The 24384-nt window shown below is 45.5% G+C and overlaps 1 protein-coding gene across 1 annotated transcript in view; it reads left to right on the top strand.

Annotated features, from left to right (window-relative positions):
- Positions 1-24230, top strand: part of LOC133346278 (cytochrome P450 3A56-like) — a 29253-nt gene extending 5023 nt beyond the window's left edge. The window contains exons 3-14 of the mRNA XM_061557783.1: positions 245-338; positions 1859-1911; positions 3703-3802; positions 5198-5311; positions 8522-8610; positions 11685-11833; positions 18143-18270; positions 19188-19275; positions 19614-19774; positions 20578-20804; positions 21647-21809; positions 22673-24230. Of these exons, the coding sequence (XP_061413767.1) occupies positions 245-338; positions 1859-1911; positions 3703-3802; positions 5198-5311; positions 8522-8610; positions 11685-11833; positions 18143-18270; positions 19188-19275; positions 19614-19774; positions 20578-20804; positions 21647-21809; positions 22673-22765 (1459 nt within the window). The 3' untranslated portion in view covers positions 22766-24230. The remainder of the gene's footprint in view (positions 1-244; positions 339-1858; positions 1912-3702; positions 3803-5197; positions 5312-8521; positions 8611-11684; positions 11834-18142; positions 18271-19187; positions 19276-19613; positions 19775-20577; positions 20805-21646; positions 21810-22672) is intronic.
- The last annotated feature ends 154 nt before the right edge of the window (positions 24231-24384 follow it).

Here is a 24384-nt window from a genome sequence, read left to right as displayed (position 1 = left end):
AAGACCCATGAGCAGTGGCGACAATTACAGGAAATCATTGCAGGGTGGGAATATGCAAACTAAACAAATCCAGGCTCGAACCTGCTTTGCTGTCGAGATCTGATTAGGCTGTGTGCGAATTCCGGGTGATTCGATTCCATGCGGGTGTCCTTGGTGAAGTTGTTTTGCGGTGTCATTTTTTTTTGCCACAGCCCTGCCTTCGTTTCAACTGTTGTCGTTGTTTTTCTCTTTCTCTCATCTGCAGATATGCAATGTGGCCCTACAGTTTCTTCAAACGGCTCAATATACCTACGCCCAGACCATATCCTTTCATTGGCACCTTCCTTGAGTACAGAAAGGTAATTGTAAGATGGAAACGAGAAATAATACGTAAAGGTATTTTGTTTGGGTTAGATCGCGTAAATATGAATGTGTCGTTAAACCCGACACAGACAAATTAGTAAGGTTTCGATTTAAAGCTTTCGTGGCTGCAGGGATTCATCTTCTTGGTTCTTTCGGTAAAATCACGTAGAAGGGAAGTAATAAAATGATAAAAATAAAAGATAAGAAAATAATACAATTCTCACGACGTTTCGGCCACAATGCAAGCAGCCGTCCTCAGGTGAAGAACAGGTCTGTCGGAAAGACAGCGTCTGAATGAACACCGCCAAGCTTGGCAGCGTATATTTAAGCTGGGTTAGGGGGGGAAGAGCGCCTTGACAAAGGAATTTGCATATCAACAGAGGAATTTAGCATATTTATGGAAAATGTAGATATGGGAATAGTCACTACTTGTGGAATGCGTTGGAGGGGGGGGGGGGTCTCAAAGTCATATTATGCCCGTGCATTATGTAGGATGTAGGATTAGCAGCAATAATTATCTACCTTCTACGTGACTTTACCGAAAGAACCAAGCAGACTAGTAAGGTTTGTCACTTTAACAAAACGTGCCAATTAGTTTCTAGGGAAGTAATAAAATAATAAAAATAAAACATAATAAAATAATTCTCACGACGTTTCGGCCACAACGCAAGCAGCCGTCCTCAGGTGAAGACCAGGTCTGTCGGGGAGACAGCGTCTGAATGACGCTGTGGCCGAAACGTCGTGAGAATTATTTTTTTATGTTTTATTTTTATTATTTTATTACTTCCCTTCTACGTGACTTTACCGAAAGAACCAAGAAGATGAATCCCTGCAGACACGAAAGCTTTAAATCGAAAAATTAGTTTCTACTTCAGCACAACGGTTTGTATTGGGAAGTAAACCCACGGCATTTGTAATTCGAGTGCCGTGACGGCACGCCGGTGATTACAACAGCCACCTTCATGTCGAGATTTGCCAGAATTATGAAAAATGCTGCTTCAGTCTTAAATGGACGTAAGTCAGAGGTCGCAAACGGGTTTTGATTCCTTACCCGTGCCCGTACCCGGCCGCACCACGGTCACAAACGGGTACCCGTACACGTACCCGGCCGTACCCGTACCCTACCTGTACCCGGCCGGGTACAGGTAGGGTACGGGTATCGGGTACCTGATTGCGACCTCTGGGATGAAGCCATGTTGCAGGCGTGGGTGGGTTGATTCTAGAAACTTTAATTGTGAGAAGAGACAAGACGTTGGGAAATGAGTGACAAACAGTTACTCACCAGTGACTCACGGCCTACCCGTACCTGGCCGCACCAGGGTCGCAAACGGGTACCCGTACCCGGCCGGGTACAGGTAGCCGGGTATCGGGTAGGGTACGGGTATCAGGTACCCGGTTGCGACCTCTGACGTAAGTGTAGTAAATCATATCGTCTTCACGGTTTACCTCTCGCCGTATTACCGCGGCAGCGTTGACACTTCAATGGCGTGTGTTTCATTTTTTTTCACGCTGCCAGGGTTGGTTCAAATTTGACATGGAGTGCCGGGAGAAATTCGGGAACATTTGGGGGTGAGTTTTTTTCTTACTTTTAAAGCACACGGCCACTGACCCGCATGTATAGAATACTCCACTCTGATGTGCATGTACGTGTGTGTGGGTCTTTAAACTGCACTGCATCTACAAAACAGACCTCAAACCACAAGCACTGTAGAACTATTAAAATGTGAACTTTAGTTTTTTAAATCCTTTATATTAAGTTAACTTGCTTGCTTGCGCGCTTACGACCGTGCAAATCTTTCGGTCGTTTTTTAACCCACTTCCCGTGATCCAATCGAGCTGACATTTTGCACACAGACTCGTTGTGCGTGACAATTTATTTTCGTGAAAAATTTTTCCAAAATTTTCCACTTTTTAGGAAAGAAAAAAATTCATATTTAATTAAAAATACCAATGTGATAAAAATGAAACTCTTACTCAAGAAAAACAGAAATGAATAATAAAATAAAACCGATGCCACGCATATAAAGGATTTATAGTGAAAAACTTTGTTTTTACGGGTAATTTTTTTTACCAGGTGAGGTCCACTGAGCTGCTATTTCACTCTTTTCAGAAGGAACCTGGCTATCACTAATACTAGCTCAACGGAGTCGCTTATCATCACGTGAATATTTATCGCAGCCAATCACTCGAAACGCACGTTGATTCTAAATGTAGGGGGGGAAAACCCGGAGGACCCGGAGAAAAATCCACGCGACCACGGGGAGAACACGCAAACTCTAAATATACAGCAGCAGGCGTTAGGGTCGGGATTGAAACCACGACCTCCTGTATACCAGGCGAAGTAGTTAACATCTCGCAATGCCTCTGTAGTGTAAAGTTCATCGCACTGGACTTGCAATCCGGAGGTCGCCAGTTCGATTCGATCTCCCGGCACGGCGGTCGAATCGACGGTGCAAGCTTCTTAGACCTCCCCGCCTCGGTACGCACACACAGAGCAGTGTACAGCATGTGGGTTACACCACACTTAGTTATCGATTGTCAGGTCACGTGTGGTGGGGTAAAGTGTGGGTGCTCCCACTTCCTCCAAAGCGTCTGGCCAACGTGGAAGAGTAGGCCAAACACACCCTCTGGACTAGCAGGGCTCTCCAGGGCTCCCACTAGTCGAGGCTCTTCTGCCAGCTGTGCCATGAGCAAAGCAACTGCGGGACTCCACCTTTGCACTCTTTACTGCACGTTTATTGTCAAAGCGAACACGTGTTGGGTGGGGTAGGAAGGAAGCGGGTCAGCAACAGCCACCTCCAACCTTTGGACGGGAGGGCAAGACTTTTTTTTCTGCGAACTTCAATTCATGACCTTCATGGGACTCCATTGTGCCTTGATTAGGGTCCTCCTCGGCTACAAGGCGTGATTGCTTTGCTCACGTAATTTCAAAATCGTTCCCATGCCCCTCCTCAGGCCAACCATGCTTCTTTGCTGTGATAGAACAGAACCGCATTGTCGCAAATTCAGAGTGGAAATCCACCGTTCGCACCGCTGTGTGTGTATCATGAGTCTTGTGCGGAGGGGCATGTGGCTGGCATGAAATATGGCCCGCTGTGTGGTTTCATTCAAACGCTTTTCAAATCAATATTCTACTGTACCCATGTTCAATGCAGACCCGGCCGTGCGCACACAAGTGCAGCGGCTGGCCCAAATCGCCTGCTCATGTCAAACTAATGCGACAAGAAACGGTCAATATTCATGCCTTTTACTTAACGCGAAATAAAATGCTGTCAGTTGGAAAAGGGAACAGCTGTAAAAAATAAAAATAAAATATCCTTGGCTAAGCACTTTATTTCAATGTTTTTTTTTTTCCCGTAGGATTTACGACGGCAGGTCGCCGGTCCTGATGGTGGCTGACCCAAGCCTCTACAAGACCATCCTGGTCAAAGACTGCTACAGCACCTTCACCAATCGCAGGGTCAGACTCAACATTCACGCCGAGAATTCGTAACAAAAAAAAATCTACGGCATTTCTGGGAGGTCATATTCTTGATTATTTCGGTAAAGTCACGTAGAAGGGAAATAATAGAATAATAAAAATAAAACATGATCAAATAAAATTCTCACGACGTTTCGGCCACAACACAAGTAGCCGTCCTCAGGTGAAGAACAGAGCTGCCGGAAAGACAGCGTCCCAAGCTTTAAATCGAAATATTTCTGGGAGGCTCAACGACCAGGAATCAGAATCTGAATGTTCATACTGGAGGAATCCTATGAGCTGTAAAGCTCTTTATCTCACAAATGAGTTATGAAGCATGATCAGCTGGGAGCCCCTTCTCCGCCCACCCCTCTCCGCCCCCCCCCCTCTCCGCCCTCCCCCCCTTTCCGCCCCCAGTCATCCCCCATCCACTTCGATTGCATAGCCAATCCGGGATATCTGGTAGCTGTAAGAATGGTCTGCTTGTCTATCAGCTTACTTCCAGTTGTGTTACTAGCCAAGAAAAGAGATTCCCTAGCTGCTGAGCCAGTGGGGGGGGGAGGGAGGGAAAGGGGGCTTTGATATCAGAAGAAACATTGATCAGAGTGGGCATTTGTATCAGAAAGTTCCGTACCTTTTTGCTTTTCGCTGCGACTTTCATGTGCGAACACAAGCACAGGGCTTAATCTCTCCAATAATATTTACCGGGTCGCTGGGAGACTGGAGTAGTCCAAGAGATGGCACGTGGAAATCTAAAACGAAGCTATTTTTATTTTACCAACGTAAGGCCCATTGAGCTACATAGATCAACAAAGTGGCTTATCAGGTGGAGATTTAAAGCAGCCAAATAATCTAAACGCAGGCTTTCGAAATGTGGAGGGAAAAAAAACGGAGGACCCAGAGAAAATCCACGCGACCACTGGGGAGAGAGAGAGATGTGCAAACTCCAAATGTACAGCAGCAGGCGTCAGGGTCAGGATAAAACCCACTACCTCCTGTATACCAGGCGACGTAGTTAACATCTCGCCACCGCGGCACCCCTATCCATAGTAATAGGTTTTTACCCTTTCAACTGGTACAAAAACTGACACCTTTATACAAGGCATCATGTTTGCAATAACCACAACACAAGCAGTCCAAAATGCAAACAAGAAGAAACAACTCTGATGATGATAATGATATGCACTGTCCTTGAAGTTGATTGGTCCACACCCGAGACAGCTTTTCTTAGAGCCTAGTCTCTATTGGTGTTGGACCAGATGACGCCAAAAGGCGTACAACTCAAAGACAGCGCACTATCAGAGCATTGAGAGCTCGGGGTAAGCATTTACACTATGAGACATCTCCTTATCCATTAGGCAAACCTTCATGCCCGCCTGCCCGCTGTGTTCCCAGAACTTTCAGCTCAACGGGCCTCTCAACGACGCCCTCACCGTGGTGGAGGACGAAAAGTGGAAGCGAATTCGGAGCGTGCTCAGCCCCGTGTTCAGCACGGGGAAACTCAAGGAGGTAAAGAGTGGAGTTCGAATTCTGAAGCTCGCGGCACGCGCGTCGACAAGCTTTGTGCGCGAGAACCGCCGCCGTTTTATATTCGTCGTACGTAATGGGTTCGTGTCACCTCGTCCGCCCGTCCGCGCGCCAGCAGCCTAACGAGACGCTATCATTGGCCGCAATATATCGATTCAACAATTTTACATACAGGTAGTCCCCGACTTACGATGGAGATGCGTTACGACGACCCCATCATCGTAAGTCGAAAATATCGTAAGTCGGAGATGGCTTCGCCTACCCAGGAGTCTTAAAGAATGGTGATAATTTAGCAAAACAGAGCAATTTATAGTACCGTATTGTATAAACTATATTCTGTATGTATTTATTAATTACAATACTGTATTGCACAGTCAAATGTAAAGTAAAAATAAAAAGGTAAATTCCTAGCCTACCTATGTGAACTGCAATTTAATAGAAAGTTTTTTCAGGAAACAATCCTATCTGCTTTCAAAACTATTAACTGCATTGAACGTATCGTATCGTGGTAACCTTAAAATGAAATCGCTAAAGCTACGTATCACACATGCATTGAACGTATCGTAACGTATCATATTGTACTGTACTCACCAAGATTCTGTCTGTCGTCTGCACAATTGAACGATGTTAGGTTGTTGATGGCAATTTTGTCGTATCGCTATCGCCATCGTAAGATCGAAATATCGTAAGTCGGGGACTACTTGTATTTTATCTTTACACGGAGGGCAGCTGACGTCAGTTACTCTCTCTACCACGAATAAGAAGGCAACGAATGAAATTCTTTTTTTAAATAACAAAAAATTACCGGGCAGTGATTCACCCCCGCGGAGATAACAGGATGAATTTGTCTAGACGGGAAAGAAAGTGCGGATGATAGAATGCCATTCCGCTCAGACTTATGGGGAAACGTATCGGACCCTGCAGCTGTTACTGGATAAATAGGAGTTGCGGATAATAAGGCTGCAATTAAGAGGATTTCTCCTGTAGGAAGTCGTTAATTTTGAAAGGTACACTTGGCGGTGTGAGATGTAGTACTGATGCAACGGGTGCGCAGCGTTGCGACATGCTGTTGCAACTCTTAGAGGCCGATAGAAGATTCCATACGAACCGGTGGTGAGTGCCACTCATTTGGAAACCTGCCACCGACTGGACATCTTCCGAAAAAGAGCTTCATAGCTCATCGGATTTCTCCAGCATAAACAAAGATTATGATTTGTTTTAGATTTGAAGCTTTCGTGACTGCAAGGATTCATACTCTTAGTTTTTTCGGTAAAGTCACGTAGGTAAAAAATGAAATTAAAATTTATAAAAAATAAAATAATAAAGAATAAAACTGTATTATTTTATTTTTTATAAATTTTTATTTCAAATTAATAAAAAATAAAAAAATATTAAGTAAAATTGTATTATTTTATTTCTTATTAATTTTAATTTCATTTTTACCTACGTGACTTTACCGAAAGAACTAAGAGTATTATGATTTGTGTAACTCACAGCTTTAAAAGGTAAAAAAAAAACGTATATTTCACAGGCGGTGTTTCTTTCAGGTGACGTTTCAGGCAATGGGCCTACTTCATAGCCCGTAAAAAAATGTGCCACTTTATATACGTTTCCTTTTAAGGCCACGGTGTTGTTATTGACTAACGTGCTAAGTTGTCGTTGTTAACTGTGCTTGTGTGCACGACCGCCTTGAACGCAGCGGCAGCAGCAGCAGCAGCAGAATCACCGGATAATTTGTATCATGTCAAATACATTTACCGCACAAGTTGACAGTTTTGAAACGTCTGTGTACACGGTGTGTGTCGCCGCGCATTTGCCGCACGTGTCTCATTTGACACTGTGGGGCGCGCTTGCAAACGAGGCGTTCCATCTCAAGGGCACTCTCTGCGGTGACACATTTTAATCAATCAATTAATGTTTGCTCGCTTAAAAATGTAAAAAAATTTGATCTCGTAGCACTCGCAACCCCCATGTATACCTTTTGCGTTTGCTGAGAATACACCATGGCGTAGCGTCGGAGAACAGACTGACTCGCAGTGATTTTTATACACAGCCCTTTATCCACTGCTGGATGAAGGCCTCGCCGTGCCTCACACCAGGGTCAACTTTTTGAACCAGGCCTGGGTCACCTCCCCTCTCCCCCACCCCCTTCTCCAACTTTCACTGATTATCATTATGAAGTATAGTCAAAACAAGCCCCGTCATCGCACACATACGTGTAATATTGTGTGGTGGTATAAGTACATTTTTATTTTGAAACCCCAAACAATTACTGCTACCTATAGAACGTGTTCACTTTCCTGTGTGGTCCTGTCAACTCGCAGGACGCCCGTTGTGCGCTAACGTGGTGGAGTGTTTGTAACAAATCGCTCGTTACGCAGAGACAAGGGTCTAAGGTCTGTCTCGCCTGAGGCATGCGCTCTCTTTTTCAATCCGTCGTGCACAGTTTGTTGTCCTTACCCCGCGACTCGGATCAGCACGGCCGGCTGTGCACGGTGCGAAAGAAGTTCAGCATACAGGGACTCTTCTACTTACGAACATTCCACGTACGAACTTTCAGAGATACGAACAAATCTGTCCGTATGTCCAGTTGCCTGTTCGGATCGAGAGTTGTAAGTTCAACCGCCGCGCAATGGTGGTGGTGACATCTGCATTTGCAGAACACGAAGAACCAGCGGCATCTGCATCTACAGGAGGTCATACAACTTTTAAAGCCATTCCCTGTGTTTAGTGTACACGCCGTAGAACATGTTTGTAATCGATAGTAAGTTGGACTTACGAACACATCGACTTACGAACAGATCTCTGAAACCTAACTCGTTCATAAGTAGAGGAGTCCCTGTACGTACATATACATATGCTTGTGAACATTATTGTCCAACAAGCTATACGCCTTCTAGACCGCTGTGCAGGTAGACGTCTCTCTCTATATACTTAATTTGGAGCTTTCGTGACTGTAGGAATTACTCTTTGGTTCTTTCAGTAAAGTCACGTATAAAGAGAAAATAATAAATTAAATACTAGCATAAATACTAGCATATTAGTATTTAATTTACTATGCTAGTATTTAATGTATTATTTTCTCTTTATACGTGTCTCTCTCTCTCTCTCTGCGTCTTCATCGGCGGAAGAATCGTCCCCCTGACGTGCTGCTGCCACCAATTTTTTCGGTCTTTTTCGGTCTTGCTTCAGGTGTTCCCCATCGTCAAGCACTATGGCGACCTGCTCGTGCAGCAGGCAGAGTTGAAGTGTAACGCCGACCAAAGCTTCGATGCAAAGAAGTGAGTGAATCGAGGCGTTCAAGCTCCCCGGGCCTCTTAGTGAGGCTGCCACAGCGGTGGTGAAATGGTTTAGTGCACTGGGCTCACAATCCGGAGTTTGCCGATTCGATTTTCTTTCTCCCGGCTCGGCGGTTGAAACGATGGCGCACATTTCTCAAATCCCTTTCCCCTCACCCGGCAGTGTTCACCGCAGCCAATCGGGCAAGCCGCGTGTAGTGGGGTAAAGTGTGGGTATGCCCAACTATCTCCACACGTCTGGTCAACGTGGTAGGTGTGTGACGGTGGCAAGATGTTAACTACCTCGCCTGGTATGCAGGAGGTTGTGGGTTCGACCCTGATGCCTGTGTGTTTGGAGTTTGCATGTTCTCTCCCGTGGTCACGTGAATTTTTCTCCAGGTCTTCCGGTTTTTCCCTCATTCATAAACATGCATTTAGAGTGATTTGAAGCTTTCGTGACTGCAGGAATCCATACTCTTTGGTTCTTTCTGTAAAGTCACGTGGGTAGAAAATAAAATAAATCACGACGTTTCGGGCACCCGAAACGTCGTGATTTATTTTATTTTATACCTACATTTAGAGTATTTGGCTGCAATAAATGACCACACGATGAGCCACTTCACTGGGCTATAATTTGTGAGAGGTTGCTTCTAAAAAATAATTGTACAGCTCAGTGGGCCTCACCTGGTAGAATAACAAATTGTTTAATAGTTTATTTCCGTGGAGTGGACCAAATGCCCTCTGTGGGCACGCACTTCGTGGATGCTTACTCAGCCTGCAGTGCCATGAGTAAGCAATTGCAGGACTGCACCTTAGCCGTTACAGAGCCTCTCCTTGCCAAGCGCTTAATTTAAATTTCAGAAAGCAACCTGGTTACGGGCACTTTGCCATGTGCCTGTGATGCCGTGGGCGAGATAAAGTTGTTTAAATAAAAGATTGTAAAATTGATGCATTAGCATGCATTGCTGACATGTCACCAGTGAACCTCACGAAGACATAGTAGTAGGTTTTTACCCTTTTAAACTGGTACAAAACTGACACCTTTATTCAAGGCATCATGTTTGCAATAACCACAACACAAGTAGTCAAAAAAGCAAACAAAAAGAAGCAACTCTGATAATGATAATAATATGCACTGTCCTTGAAGTTGATTGGTCTACACCCGAGACGGCTTTTTATTTTGCCACTGGTAAAAGAGATCTCACAGTGTAAATGCTCGCGAAGACATGTAAATATTGTTTGCCAATATTTTGATAGCCTGGTTTTCTTTTTCTTCTCCCAGTCCTGTGCCGATCGTTTACGTAAATTGGCGTTCAGTGTTCAGCGCGGCGCATGCAAATCGATATTGAAATGATGATTTTAATTTTTCAAGTCAAGTAAAAGTGCTCAAACGAGCGTTGTGCAGCACTTACGTCCTTAGGCGGCGGTGTCAATTCCACAATGCTATGGTGGAGGCCTGTCTTTCCATAGTCCACAACCATCCACAGCCATCCTGGCTCCTCCCACCCTCAACCAGTATATACACAAGGTCGGGTCTTATCTTCTTGGTTCTTTCGGTAAAGTCACGTAGAAGGGAAGTAATAAAATAATAAAAATAAAAGATAATAAAATAATTCTCACGACGTTTCGGCCACAACGCAAGCAGCCGTCTTCAGGTGAAAACCAGGTCTTAGAGTCTGGTTTTCACCTGAAGACGGCTGCTTGCGCTGTGGCCGAAACGTCGTGAGAATTATTTTATTATCTTTTATTTTTATTATTTTATTACTTCCCTTCTACGTGACTTTACCGAAAGAACCAAGAAGATGAATCCCTGCAGTCATGAAAGCTTTAAATCGAAAGCTCGGGTCTCTTGGGATTTCTCTTTATTTGATACAGCAATCGTGCTGTGACGGTTCCACCTGAAGACGGAAGCTTGTGTTGCCTCCGAAACGTCGTGATTTATTATTTTATTTCTATTATTTCTCCTATGATTTTATTATTATTTTATTATTTATTTTTTACCTACGTGACTTTACCGAAAAAACCTAAGAGTATGAATCCTTGCAGTCACGAAAGCTTCAAATCTAGAATCCACAACCACTGTTGACGCCCCACCATGTAGCCCTCGCGAGATGGACCTTGCGGGGGTTGAGATTCTGGCCCGGTCGGGGGTTGAACTTAGCTGGTATTCAGGAGGTCGTGGCTTCGATCCCGACCATGGTGCCTGCTGTATATTTGGAGTTTGCGTTGTCTGTCTCCTCGTGGTCACGGTTTTTCCCTCCACGTTATAAACATACGTTTAGAGTATTTGGTTGCTTTACATTTCCACGTGATAAGCCACCTTGTTGAGCCATCATTTGTGGCCGCTTCACGTCTGAATAAGAGCTATATAGCTCAGTCGGCCTTGCTTGGTAAAATAAAAAAAAACAATTGTTTATTTATAGTGCATTTGATCACCTCCCCAGCCAGATCACAATATCGAAACTCTATTTAGGGAATTCCTACACACAGCTCTTCTGTCAATCCACTGCTGGATGAGGGGTCCCCATCACCCCCCCACCCCCACCATCCATATGGCTCATGGGGGATATTTGCCCGTACTTATTATTTATTATTATCCTTCACCGCGCTACTCTAAAGTAAACTATTCGCCTTTTTTATTTTACCACGTAAGGCTCACTGGGGGCGGGTAGTATCTTTGTCTATATTCTTAGGTTTTTTTCGGTAAAGTCACGTAGGTAAAACATTAAAATTAATAAAAGTAAAATAAAATAAAAATCACGACGTTTCGAAGGCAACACAAGCTTCCGTCTTCGGGTGGAACCGTCACAGCCACGACAGCTGTATCAAATAAATGAGAGATTGCAAGAGCTACCACGCCATATATATAATGGTTGGAGAGGGGGAAGGGCCAAGTACGGCACACTTTTTATTAACATGGTAAGGTGAGGCTTTATTTTACTTTTATTAATTTTAATGTTTTACCTACGTGACTTTACCGAAAAAACCTAAGAATATGAATCCTTGCAGTCACGAAAGCTTCAAATCTGGTATCTTTGTCTTTTGTTTTTCACCACCCCCCCCCCCCCACCCCGCAGGCTGCTGGGGGCGTACAGCATGGACGTGATCACGAGCACCGCGTTCAGCGCCGACGTGAACTCGCTGAGCAACGAGCATGACCCCTTCGTCGCCTACATCAACAAGCTGACGAAGCTGGGGATGTTCAACCCCCTGCTGCTGCTCGTCGGTAAGGGAGCGGCAGAGGTCGCAAACGGGTTTTGATTCCTTACCCGTACCCGTACCCGGCCGCATCACGGTCGCAAATGGGTACCCGTACCCGGCCGGGTACGGGTACCCGTTCCCTACCCGTACCCTACCCTACCCGAAATGAGTGACAAACGGTGACTCACCAGTGACTCACGGCCTACCCGTACCCGTACCCTACCCGAAATGAGTGACAAACGGTGACTCACCAGTGACTCACGGCCTACCCGTACCCTACCCTACCCGAAATGAGTGACAAACGGTGACTCACCAGTGACTCACGGCCTACCCGTACCCGTACCCTACCCGAAATGAGTGACAAACGGCGACTCACCAGTGACTCACGGCCTACCCGTACCCGGCCGCACCAGGGTCGCAAACGGGTACCCGTACCCGTACCCGGCCGGGTACGGGTAGCCGGGTATCGGGTAGGGTACGGGTATCGGGTACCCGGTTGCGACCTCTGGGGAGCGGCCAGCGTCTCGTTGGCGGTCCGAAAGCTGCGGGGCTTTCTTTTAACCGGCGTCCTCTGGGTGAAATCGCACCTCCGGTTAGAGGCGCGGTTGGCTACGTGCGGTGCGAAAGAAGTTCAACGTACCGTTGGTCATTGATTATCCGGCGTGCGATTATCCGGCTTCCAAAACCGCGCCAAATGCTGTAACCGGTCCGGCGATCGGCACTGTGTGCGTGACAAAACAGAGTAGCTATGCTCGATTATCAGGGTTAAATATTACATACAGTATATTATACACTACATAAAAATTAAACGGTGAAAATACGGCACGTATATACATCACCCCGTGATGCAGTCTTCAAGATTAGAGTGGTAAATACGGTACAGTAAATACCGTAACTTTTAAAAGTAGGATATTTATTTTTTGTCTATTTGTATATTTATTCATGCCAATTGCAGATAGTAAACGAATTGAAAACACAACACCTGAAAACTTAATTTCACGGAATAACGTGCAAAAAGAAGCTATTTTAAATGACGATGATGTGATTATCCGGCGTTTTTGAAAATCCGGAGCCTCCTCCTCCCTGAAGCCGACAGATAGTTTATATAATTGATGATCTCCGGTACACACACACATACATGCGCCACCATATATGACAAATAATATTGAAACTTCGGCCAAATCTATGCTTTTTATGGTAACAATCATTCAAGTACACAAAAAGGTAGCTTATGTAATGCCTGCTCATTGATATTGTACACACCAGTACATTGGAGTCCATGGCCTGAACCTCTCATCCTGTTCGATATCCTTGGTTCGGACAAGGGGATTCTGGACTTTCACTTTACACAGAAACAATGTACAGGTAGTCCACTACTTACGATGGAGATCGTTACGACGACCCAATCGTAAGTCAAAAATATCAGTCCAAGATGGCCTAGCCTACCCAGGAGTCTTAAAGAATGGTGATAATTTAGCAAAACAGAACAATTTGCAGTAGCGTACTGTATAAACTATATACTGTGTGTATTTATTAATTACAATACTGTATTGCACAGTAAGATGTAAAGTAAAAAGAACAAAGTAAATTCTTAGCCTACCCATATGAACTGCAATTTAATAGAAAGGTGGGAGTTGCATCCCGCCAGCGTCCCAACGTACAGCATCGTACCTCGTACGCTGCGGCTTTTGCCTGCCGCGCGAAATTTAAATTATTTTACAATTTTGTCGTATCGCTATCGCCATCGTAAGATCGAAATATCGTAAGTCGGACCGTCGTAACTCGGGGACTATCTGTACTTGGGTTGTGTCAACGATTTCCTAATGTTCCAATAACGTTTGAAGCTGTGTTAGATTATTTAGATTATTTTGGTGCTATGAATGTCCACGTGATGGGCCACTTTGTTGAGCTGTCATTTGTGACCAGGTCGCTTGTAAAAAATAAGTTAATACCTCGATGGGCTTTGCCTGGTAGGATGGGGATGGTTTAGTTGTATTTGTTTGTGTTTGGGTGATTTATCTTCTTGGTTCTTTCGGTAAAGTCACAACGCAAGCAGCCGTCCTCAGGTGAAGAACAGGGCTGTCGGAAAGACAGCGTTGGAAAGACAGCCCTGTTCTTCACCTGAGGACGGCTGCTTGCGTTGTGGCTGAAACGTCGTGAGAATTGTATTTTATTATGTTATATTTTTTTATTTTTATTATTTCCCTTCTACGTAACTTTACCGAAAGAACCAAGAAGATGAATACCTGCAGTCACGAAAGCTTTACCTCGAAATTTGGGTGATTTGTTTACCTTTCTTGTACTTTGCACGACTGTCGTGTCTTTGTATTGTTGATGTTGTAACGTTCTCACCCGCAACCGACTGGACATCTGTGAAAAAGAGCTTCATAGCTCATTGGATTCCTCCTACAGTCTACATATTCTGATACTGAAAAATAAAGATTCTCGTAGAAAGTTGCTACATAGGGGTAGGGGCAGTGATAGGAGTTGACGTAGTGATAGTGGTTGGGGTAGTGATAGTGATAGGGGTTGGGATAGTGATAGTGATAGGGGTAGTGATATTGACAGTGGCTATAGAGGTTGGGATAGTGATAGGGATCGTTATAGGAGATGGAGTCGTGGTAGTGATAGTGATAGTAGTTATAGAGGTTGTTCGTAGCTGGAGGGCAAAGGGCAGGGAGTAGCAGCAATAAACGTGCCTAATTTATTGCCGCTCAAGCAGCAGCAGCAGCATCGCCGGCATGATTGGAGAACGATCTCGCAAAGCTTCAAATGGGTGCCCACGTTTCGCTGGAGATTTACATCCGCCATCGGTCAGGTTGTTAGCAGGAAGCTCCTACCTCGAGCGAAAGTGCTGCCTGAAAAAGACGTCGTTACCGGGTGGCTGGCCACACACGTGGCTCCGACGTTCACCCCCTGGACCCACCCACCCACCCACCACCGCCGGACCCCCGTGTGCCGACCACCTTTCAAAATTTCCCCCACGGTATCCCAGCCGGGCGCCTGCGTCTCTCCATCCCCGGAAGGGCTTGAGAGAGACAGTGCCGAGTGGGGAGGCAGACACCCTCGCTGCCGTGCGCTCGCCGCACGGCTCTCTTATCAAAATACGGCCCACGTTCCAAGTTCCACGCGATAAAATACTTCCGGCGCCATCTGTTTGCATCGTGCCTCCCCGTGCCTGGGCTTGCGGCGCTGTGGCTGTAAATTTGTCTTTGTTGTTGGCGAGGGGGGGGGGGTCATTTGTTAGCATGACCCGCTCACAAGCAGCCGAGGTGAGGCAAAATTCAGGCGTTGGGCTCTCGGTGAAAGAGTCATGTTGCGTCAGAAGCGGATCTGGAAATTTCCCAAGTAGTGGTGGTGGGGGGGGGGGTGTTGGCGGTGTTAAAAAAAAATTCCAGATTTTCTACATAGGGCCCTGAAGTAATGCTGCAGCAACAAGAAAACGTTGAACGAATATTGCATCATCCAAGATGAGTGCACCGGCAATGTCATAAAGCGCAATGGTAGCCAGGGGCAAACATAAAAAAAGAAAGGCTGCGGTACGCTACACTGTCATTGGCTCAAGTAAAAAAAAAAGGCCGACGTCTTTTAAGTGTCCCCATGCTCATGCTTAGATGAGCATCGTGCAGTGTTCATTTCTTCCATTGGCCCCCGAGTCATCGGAAATAAATTCCACATTCTCATGGCAGGCCCGAGGCTTCTCCCACAGGTCGGCCTATATTTACGTCCCACCTCGTTGTTAGGTGGGTGGTGGTGGTGGCGCTCGATATCAGCAAAACAAGCAAAGGCGTAGAGCCTCGGTCAGCTCAAGGGGATTCATGGAAAATAAGGGTGCATCAAACATCCGCTAAAAATTCAAGTCCGTACAAACGTAACGAGCTGAATAACATCCTCTAATCTCTTGTCCTGTCCGCCTGCATCTCCCTTTGCTCAACTCTCTACAGCTCCACCTTATGTCTACATTAATCCGACCAAACTTCTCCGCCGCTTGTCTTTGTCACTCCTGCCATCTCGCTGGGATCTTGTCAAAATATTAGTATTCCTTGTGGCCAGCACCACCACTGAAGGGTGAGCATGAGAGGGAGGAGAATGGGATCTTTTTTTTATTTTTTTTTACCAGAACGTATTTCCATCTCAAGAATTCAAATATGTATTTAGTCCATACTCTTAGGTTTTTCGGTAAAGTCACGTAGGTAAAAAATAAATAATAATAATAATAAGACAGTAAATCTAGCTCTGACGGTCCCACCTGATGACGGAGACTTGTGTTGCCTCCGAAACGTCGTGATTTATTATTTTATTTCTATTATTATTTCTATTTATTTTATTTTTTTACCTACGTGACTTTACCGAAAAACCTAAGAGTATGAATCCTTGTAGTCACGAAAGCTTCAAATCTAGAATGTATTTAGTCCCATCGGCCCGTTGGGTCTGTCGACCAGTATTATCAAGCAGCATTTGTTAAAGCAAGAAAAGTCTGGTCCGGTTTCCAAGGCTTCTGATGAGTCTCATCAGCAAAGTCCGCCTCGTTTAACAAATGCTGCTGGGACAACAGATGTTATTAGCAAGAGCACTCCGTATAAGCAATGAATCCGATGCAAACTCATTCATGCGTTGTCGGAGAGCACTGTGTCATAAAAGAAAATGTGCTATTTATATTTTTTGTTTTGTTTACAGCTACCGATTTGAAATGGGTTCTCACCAAACAGTGGAGAAAAGTTTGGCACAATTGTACCGCCCGTTAAAAGCCACTGTAGCAATCGGCTAATTTGATCGTACATCAGCGACTTAAAATTATGGCCTTTGGAGCAGAATGAATTAATTTTCGGTACGCCGAATAAACCATAACAGCTGTTGGGCCAATGGTTAGTTGACTATTTTCACCAAGTAGCCTGGCTCAGCCCTGTGGGTCTCATTAGCTTCTGAGCCATTGTGGATGTCACGGGATTTAAAATGAAATAATAATGGTAATGGTAGGTTGGTAGTTAAAGAAATAAAATAGAAAAATCTCATTGGGAATAACAGCACTTTCGTGCAAAGTTATCAGATGTAAAATGCCGACGGGATAGCCAATTACGTTAAATGCGTACGGCTTTTTAAATCCTTTATATTAAGTTCACTTGCTTGCTTGCTTGCGCGCTTACGACCGTGCAAATTTTACGGTCGTTTTTTAACCCACTTCCCGTGATCCAATCGAGCTGACATTTTGCACACAGACTCGTTGTGCGTGACAATTTATTGTCGTGAATTTTTTTTTCCAAAATGTTACACTTTTTAGGAAAAAATTTATTATATTTAATTACCAATTGCTTAATGGTGGCAGGCAATCATCTGACCCATAGATGGCAGCCATCTCAAGCCAGAGGACAAGAGGACTCTAGCCGCCACTCATATTAAGGATTTAAAGTGAAAAACTTTGTTTTTACCGGTTAATTTTTTTGCGTTTAGTTTGTCGTTTCCCTGCACTTCCCATTGGCGCGATAGCTACGTATGGTGCGAAAGAAGTTCAACGTATGTTGCGTACATGCTTCGGGTCTCCTCGACTTTCCGATGCACGTGGAATCGGCGTGCCGCTGTGGGTGGCGTAGTGGTCAGCACGCTGGACAATGCAGAGGCCGCCGATTCTAATACGCAGTACGGGCGCGGCCGTTGAAACAAGGGGGTCAAGATTCTCAATCCCTCCGCCCGCCTCCGTCCACCCGGCAGCTATAAATGGGTAACACCACAGGTCGTCCATGATCGGCAGGTCGCATGTGTCGGGGCAAGGAAGTTGGCTACTTACGCTTCTTACAAGACGACTGGCCAGAGTGGAAGAGTAGTCCAAACTAGCCTTTTAGTGGAGGTACTTCTACCAGAAATGGTGTGAGCGAGCACTTTCAGGGCTGCACGTTTACCTCTTCATTCACGTTGTCTGTGCTTTGGGTATCGGCCGTCACGTTTGATAATAGTACTCAAACTATTTCTTTATTTTACCAGGTAAGGCACACTGAGCTGCATGGCTCTTTTTCAGAAGCGACCTGGCCACCGCAAATGATGGCTCAATGAAGTGGCTTGTCATCGCGTGCACATTTCTAGCAGCCAAAACGCAACGTCGATTCTAAATGCGGAGAAACAAAATGGAGGACCCGAAGAAAAATCCACGTGATCTCCAAATATACAAGCATCAGAGTCGGGATCGAACCCACGACTATTCCTGCATACCAGGCGAGGAAGTTAACATCTCGCCACCGTGGCGCCCCAGTAGCTGTATCGAAAGCCAGGAGGTACAACTGTGCATACGCGTGCATCGGTGCGATGCTCTTTCTCACGTTGCGTTTATCCCCTCGCGGCGCAGTATTCTTCCCGGCCGTCACCCCGCTGCTGGTCCGGATGAACGTCAGCATGTTTCCCAATGACGTCTTATCCTTCTTCATGTCCAACCTGCAACGCCTGAAGAATGAACGTCGCAAGGGCGACCACACGGTACGTCATGGGTCAGCCCAGTGAAGAGAAAATAATGGAACGTTGGGTCAACGTTGGGTCAACGTTGGGTTGCGCTACTTACGGTCCGAAAAAAGTTCAACATACATACATAATGCCCACTTAGTAGTGCTGAGTTCAACTTGTGCTGCACAACGACAGCTGCCACATGGGGGTCCCCTAGGCTTAACAAACAGCAGGACATTGGAGGAATGATTGAGATGTGATGTAATGATGCATTGAGTTCGCGGTGAAACGTTTAAGCACGCTTTAAATGCACAGCCGTACATTTGTCCACGTGAATTGTCCTTTCGTAGCTCGGCACGACTCATTCAACACGAGAGACTAATGACAATTGTGCACTGAAAAAAACCGCACCGCGTCAACGAAGACAAACGGCCGTTCACGTTTCATTTGTACGCGGCGCGGCAAAACTCTCTTCTGTAATATTAATTAAGCGCCGCGGGCGTAGCGCAACGGAACGCGTCGCGCATTTCGAATGTTTTTTGTTTTAAATCTCCACGGTGCAGTTTGCAAACGTTAATAAGGAGGTCGGAATTCAAATAATCGTCGCGCGCGCACGCGTTCCCGTTGCTACGCTGTGCGCCGACGTTTAAATCTTAAAGATACAGCTGCAAAGGGGAGCCCCGGCTGCAGTTGCACGATATACGTAAATTGCCCCGCGTGTGGCATTAAGCGATATCGAGGGTGGATGTAACTGCACGAACGGGGAGCAGCATCGTGCCCGTAATTTTGAGGGCCCAGTCAGCGAGGCGGGGGGACCAGTAGTATGATGTGATATCACGACGAATATTACAATTTTGATATGTGGAAGCCACGGAGCGGGAGATCTGCCCCGCGCATGTTGTGCACGTGTGGACACCCATCGTTGGCTGTGATTCTGTGATTCCGCCCCACAGGACAGGGTGGACTTCCTACAGACCATGGTCGATGCTCAGATTTCTGATTCGCTGATGGACGAGCACGGTGGCATCATCCCGTACAAAGGTAAAATAGCCATGTCCAATTTGAAAGCAAAACATCAAGCAAACATTAAAAAAATATGTAAATATTTTTTTGCTTTCATTGAAATGTGCCATGCAGCGTCGCATAATTCCGACTCGCTGGGAACTGGCGGATATGTGGTCATAGTCGGATATGTGTACGCCTGTACAAAGTCACTGTGCGCATGCAAGTTACCGGACAGCATTAACAGCGCGCGTGGATCTGCAGCGGCGGCGTGCGATACGATCGGCCTTACGAGCGGCTGTACGAATTTACGGTTAAGCCACGTGACCCGACGTCTCCATCCGTGCGTGCGTCCATCGTGCCTTGGCGGATTGCAGCGCTGACGGACAGCGAGATCTTGTCCCAGGCGATGGTGTTCCTCCTGGCGGGCTACGAGACGACGGCCGTGACACTCACCTACATCGCCTACAACCTGGCCGTGCACGCGGACGTGCAGGACAGGCTCCTCGAGGAGATCGATGCCACGTTGCCGCCAGAGGTCGGTCATCAAAACAACATTGCCCAGCTGCGGCGTTGTGTACAACATTCATCCGGCGCGTGTCGTGACGGGCACTGCACGATCCGACACCGTGTTTGTGAATACGTTCTAAGGTCGCGCTCGTTAGACACAAAGTGCTTGCTACAATTGAACCACAATACCTCGCTGACTTTGTTAAGAAGCATAAACCATCACGCAAACTCCAGTCACCGCATCACACGCTTTCAGATGCACTTCTGCGGCCGTCTGGAACGCTCTTTTCTTCCGATATCAGGAAGCCACTGGAGTTATGCACTTTTAAATATAGATTGAAAACTCTTTTCTTTAGTACTGCTTTTTGTGTTTAGTTTGTTGTCCTTCCCCCGCACCTCCGATTAGCACGGTTGGCTATGTATGGTGTGAAAGAAATTCAACATACATCATCATCTCCTTATTGCTACTGAATTTTGCTACCTCATGTAGTACCGATTTTTCTCTTAACCAGTGGAAGGCAAGTTGCACATGTTTGGGGAGTGGTAGTGAGTTCGATTCCTGCCTATGGCCAACACTGGTCACGATTATGTGAACCGATTCCTGGGCCTCTCATATGTCGACTCAGCCTCAAATGAGCACCTGGTGCGGTGCGTTAAACATCGCCACTGGGGAGACAGAGGCGGTCGGGCGTGGTGCTGGTCATGCACCCCTCCGTGTGCCGTGCAGGCCTTCATAGGTGCCACTCGCTAACAGCGCTTGCCCCAACAGTCTGTTTAAGCTATACAGGGGATTGAGGGGAGGGTTGTTTGACTTTGTTTGTGACTTTACAGGAGGAGGTCACCTATGAGAAGGTGTCCCAGCTGCCTTACCTGGACATGGTGGTTAGTGAGTCTCTGCGTCTGTACCCGCCAGCCGGGAGGCTGGAACGTATAGCAAAGATGGACGTGGAGCTGGGAGGCATCCCTGTTCCCAAGGGCACGGTCATCGGCATTCCCGTGTTTGTGATTCACCGTCACCCGGAGCACTGGGATGACCCCACGGCGTTCCGGCCTGAACGGTAATAACTCACCGCCGGTCTGACTGCTTAGTTTTTGTTGGTTTAGCCGGGCGGCGATGTTGGCTGCGCTCCTGCACGTGGCTAACCTGTAATCCGGTGCTGTGGAGGCAGCAGCAGCGGCGAGGTTTTGAGGGTCATGCATGGATGTTGTGAAACTCCGCACGGATGTTGTGAAACACCGGCCCCCCCAAGCAGGAAGCGTTGCAGCAAAGTGAGTGGGCCAATTTGTTTTTCTTCTGCGAGTGCAAAACAACGTATTTCGTGGCGAGGTTTATCGGGAACTCACCTATACCACTAAGGTCTTCATAATTTTTTTCCCCCCTCAATGCCGTTTTGAAATCTCTCTTGATTTTACAAACCGTAAATGTACGTGTCGACCACAGGCGCAATTTAGCATTGTGATGAAGGAACAAAAAAACGACATTACGTTGGAATTTACAGTGGAAGCTTTAAACAAGTCCCATTTTGTTCTAGATTTGAAGCTTTCGTGACTGCAAGGATTCATATTCTTAGGTTTTTTCAGGCAAAGTCACGTAGGTAAAAAATTTTAATTAATAAAAGCAAAATAAAATAAAATAATAAAATCACGACGTTTCGGAGGCAACACAAGCTTCCGTCTTCAGGTGGAACCGTCACAGCACGACAGCTGTATCAAGTAAATGAGCGATTACAAGAGCTACTACCCCGTATATATAATGGTTGAGGGGGGGGGGATGGGCCAGGAACGGCCCACTTTTTATTATTATGGTAAGGTGTGGCTTGAGACTACGGCTAGCCTACATAACAAACTGCTGCAAATGAGACCGAGCCTCTGCCATGTTGTTGATCTCGATTTCGGACAGATTCAGCAAGGAGGCCAGAGAGCAGAGGGATCAGTACTGCTACTTGCCATTCGGCGCTGGGCCCCGAAACTGCATTGGGATGCGTTTTGCTCTCATCAACGTCAAGATCGCCATCGTGAGCCTGCTGAGGCGTTTCACATTGGTCACTTGCCCAGAGACAAAGGTAAGAAAGAGTTCGATTTTAAACAAGTTAAATCTTACCACAGTGTTGTAGACCACATGTAACTTTGCCAGTTATATAACCTAAAATTTCAACACCCCCCCCCCCCGCTCCCGCCACCGCCCCCACCTTTGTGGGCAGCAGCACACGTTCATGGGCGTGAAAAGAATCTGCAAAAAATACACTTTCAATTTTCATGAACTACGGACGGCCTAATGCAATTTCACTTGCTGCTGTGTTGGAATACAGCTGACAGGATTATATAGATATTTTGGGACGAGTTCCTGATATTTGGATTTACGAAAAAAAAAAATCTGAAAATCGGGTTTGCAGATAAAATTTAGGACGATCTGAAAATAAAATTGGTTTTGGATTGATCCGAAGTTATGACGACACAAGAAGTGATGTCCTCGTTCGTGGTGTTACTTCCATGATGCATTTCATGCCAAAAACTGCCCTCTCGCAACATAATTTCGACAAAACATGGCTCAAAATGTTGTCAAAATTATTAAAATGTACAAAATGTTGACGTTAAAAGTATTGCTTTACTGAGCAAGCCTTGTGTTCAATTTCTAAATGGAACAATTAATGTATCCAGTTATTTCAATGAGTGTCATTTTAATCTGATATAAGGTCTGAAATCGGCCTTAAAAATCTAAACAAATCTGGTATCCGAAAACAACCCCAATCTGAAACAACTTCATAAAATACATATACGCATCTTGTGATCGAAAATAAATGGTTCACGTTTTCTTTCAGTCGCGCAGACAATTTCGACGTACAGTCACACACTCCTACTTTTACAGGGCCCAAGTGAATTCGTTGCGAGTGTGTTCTGCTTTGTTTTTCATTATCGCCTCTTGCAGATTCCGGCTGAAATTGGCATAAGAGGACTACTCGAGCCGAAAGAACCCATCATCTTAAAGTTTGCTGAAAGAAAGAAGAGCAATCAAGATTGATGAAAAAGTTTATTCAAGAGGAAACCAATTTTAATACAGAATAGCTTTTCTTATTAACTTACATAATAGACTTGATTACTCTGGCCGTGATATGGAAATTCAATTAGGCACTTCTGCTGTGATAATGTAGCTAGCTGGTAGGTCTGGCTGTTTACTCAATCACGCAGCTGTGATGTTGGCAGCGTTATTTTTTGTCATCATCAACTGTGTAATAACTTTTGGAGAAATTCGACTGCTGTGGAATCATTATCGTCTGATTTGAAGAGTTTTAGAAATGCGGTCAACAGCCTTGCAGATCAGTTTAACACGTAGGCTTTCGCGACCAATATTATTCATAATCAACGTTTTTGGGTTTAGATCGCGTTATTTATAAATGTGTCGTAACCCTCCACCACCCGACACGGCGAATTGCCCGATGATGCTGGATGCAATTACCAGCGAAACGTCGTACTCAAATTGTAAATGTTGTGGTTTCACGCTTCAACACACCGGTGGGCTAAAGCAGTGAACTATTTGTCTTTTGTCCACGTGACACTTTTTTACTGATTGGCCGTGTCGGGTGGTGGAGGGTTACGACACATTTATAAATAACGCGATCTAAACCCAAAAACGTTGATTATGAGCCTTGCAGATTAACCCTGAGGTAATTCTGATGTACGTTTGCTCATTTTGCTCGGGAGCATTCTTGCGGCAATGTATGGGGGGGGGGGGGGAGCAGTGGCACTGTAGTTCGCGCGCTGTGCTGTGAACCCGGCAACATGAGTTCGATTCCAAGTCATGGTTAACATCAGTGACGAGTGATATCTCAGCCCTCGCCCCGGCCTCCACCAACCCGTAATGGCCAGTGTGGTGAAGTATGACTATAAACAGCCCCCATGATAAACACCGTACAAAAGTCTTCCTTCCAGCATTGGATTGACAAAGTGCTGTAAAAGATTAGTCGTATCATAATTATTCTATGCCACATCCTAAAGTGGTAGTGTTTAATAGGTGTAGTTGACAGTGTAAACATATGTAATTAACATGATTTATGTTAGCAATAGGGTTTTCCCCCCTTTTTTCTGGCAACAAAACTGAAACCTTTTTTACAAGGAACCATGTCTGCAACATCGGTGGTGTGTGATATCTGAACCGATTCCGAGCCTGCCCGTCCCTCCTCCTCCAAACCACACCGACCAACGTGAAGTCTGGTGAAAACAAATTCCCATGATGCACTGTGTGTGGAAGCCTTCAACTAGCAGCGGATTGACAAACATACACATCAGGAATTGATGACCCTTGAAAATGTATAAACACACTGGTTCACTTAGATTTTTACGAGCGCATTGATTTAACATTAGCAATCGTTTATTATGAGTATGTTGCGTAAAATATCAAGTGTACCGTATGGATATGGTATTTCCCTTTAAAATGTACCGCTTTTGTGTGTGCGTAATGTACTTTGAATAAATCATGGTAAAATTAAGATTCCGCGTTTTTTTAATTCATCTTCGGAACGTGAGATGCTCTGATGTTAAGGAAAACCTGAAATCCGAGACTACTCGAAAGAGACCTGTTGAAACAATTCAGCCCAAGTGGTGGACATAATGAGTGTATGTATGTATTGTATGTTGAATTTA

The sequence above is a fragment of the Lethenteron reissneri genome, chromosome 3 (assembly GCF_015708825.2).
Source record: "Lethenteron reissneri isolate LAM-NWPU_2019-01 chromosome 3, ASM1570882v1, whole genome shotgun sequence".
NCBI classification, from domain to species: Eukaryota; Metazoa; Chordata; class Hyperoartia; order Petromyzontiformes; family Petromyzontidae; genus Lethenteron; species Lethenteron reissneri.
This window is presented reverse-complemented; position numbering and strand designations above follow the sequence as displayed.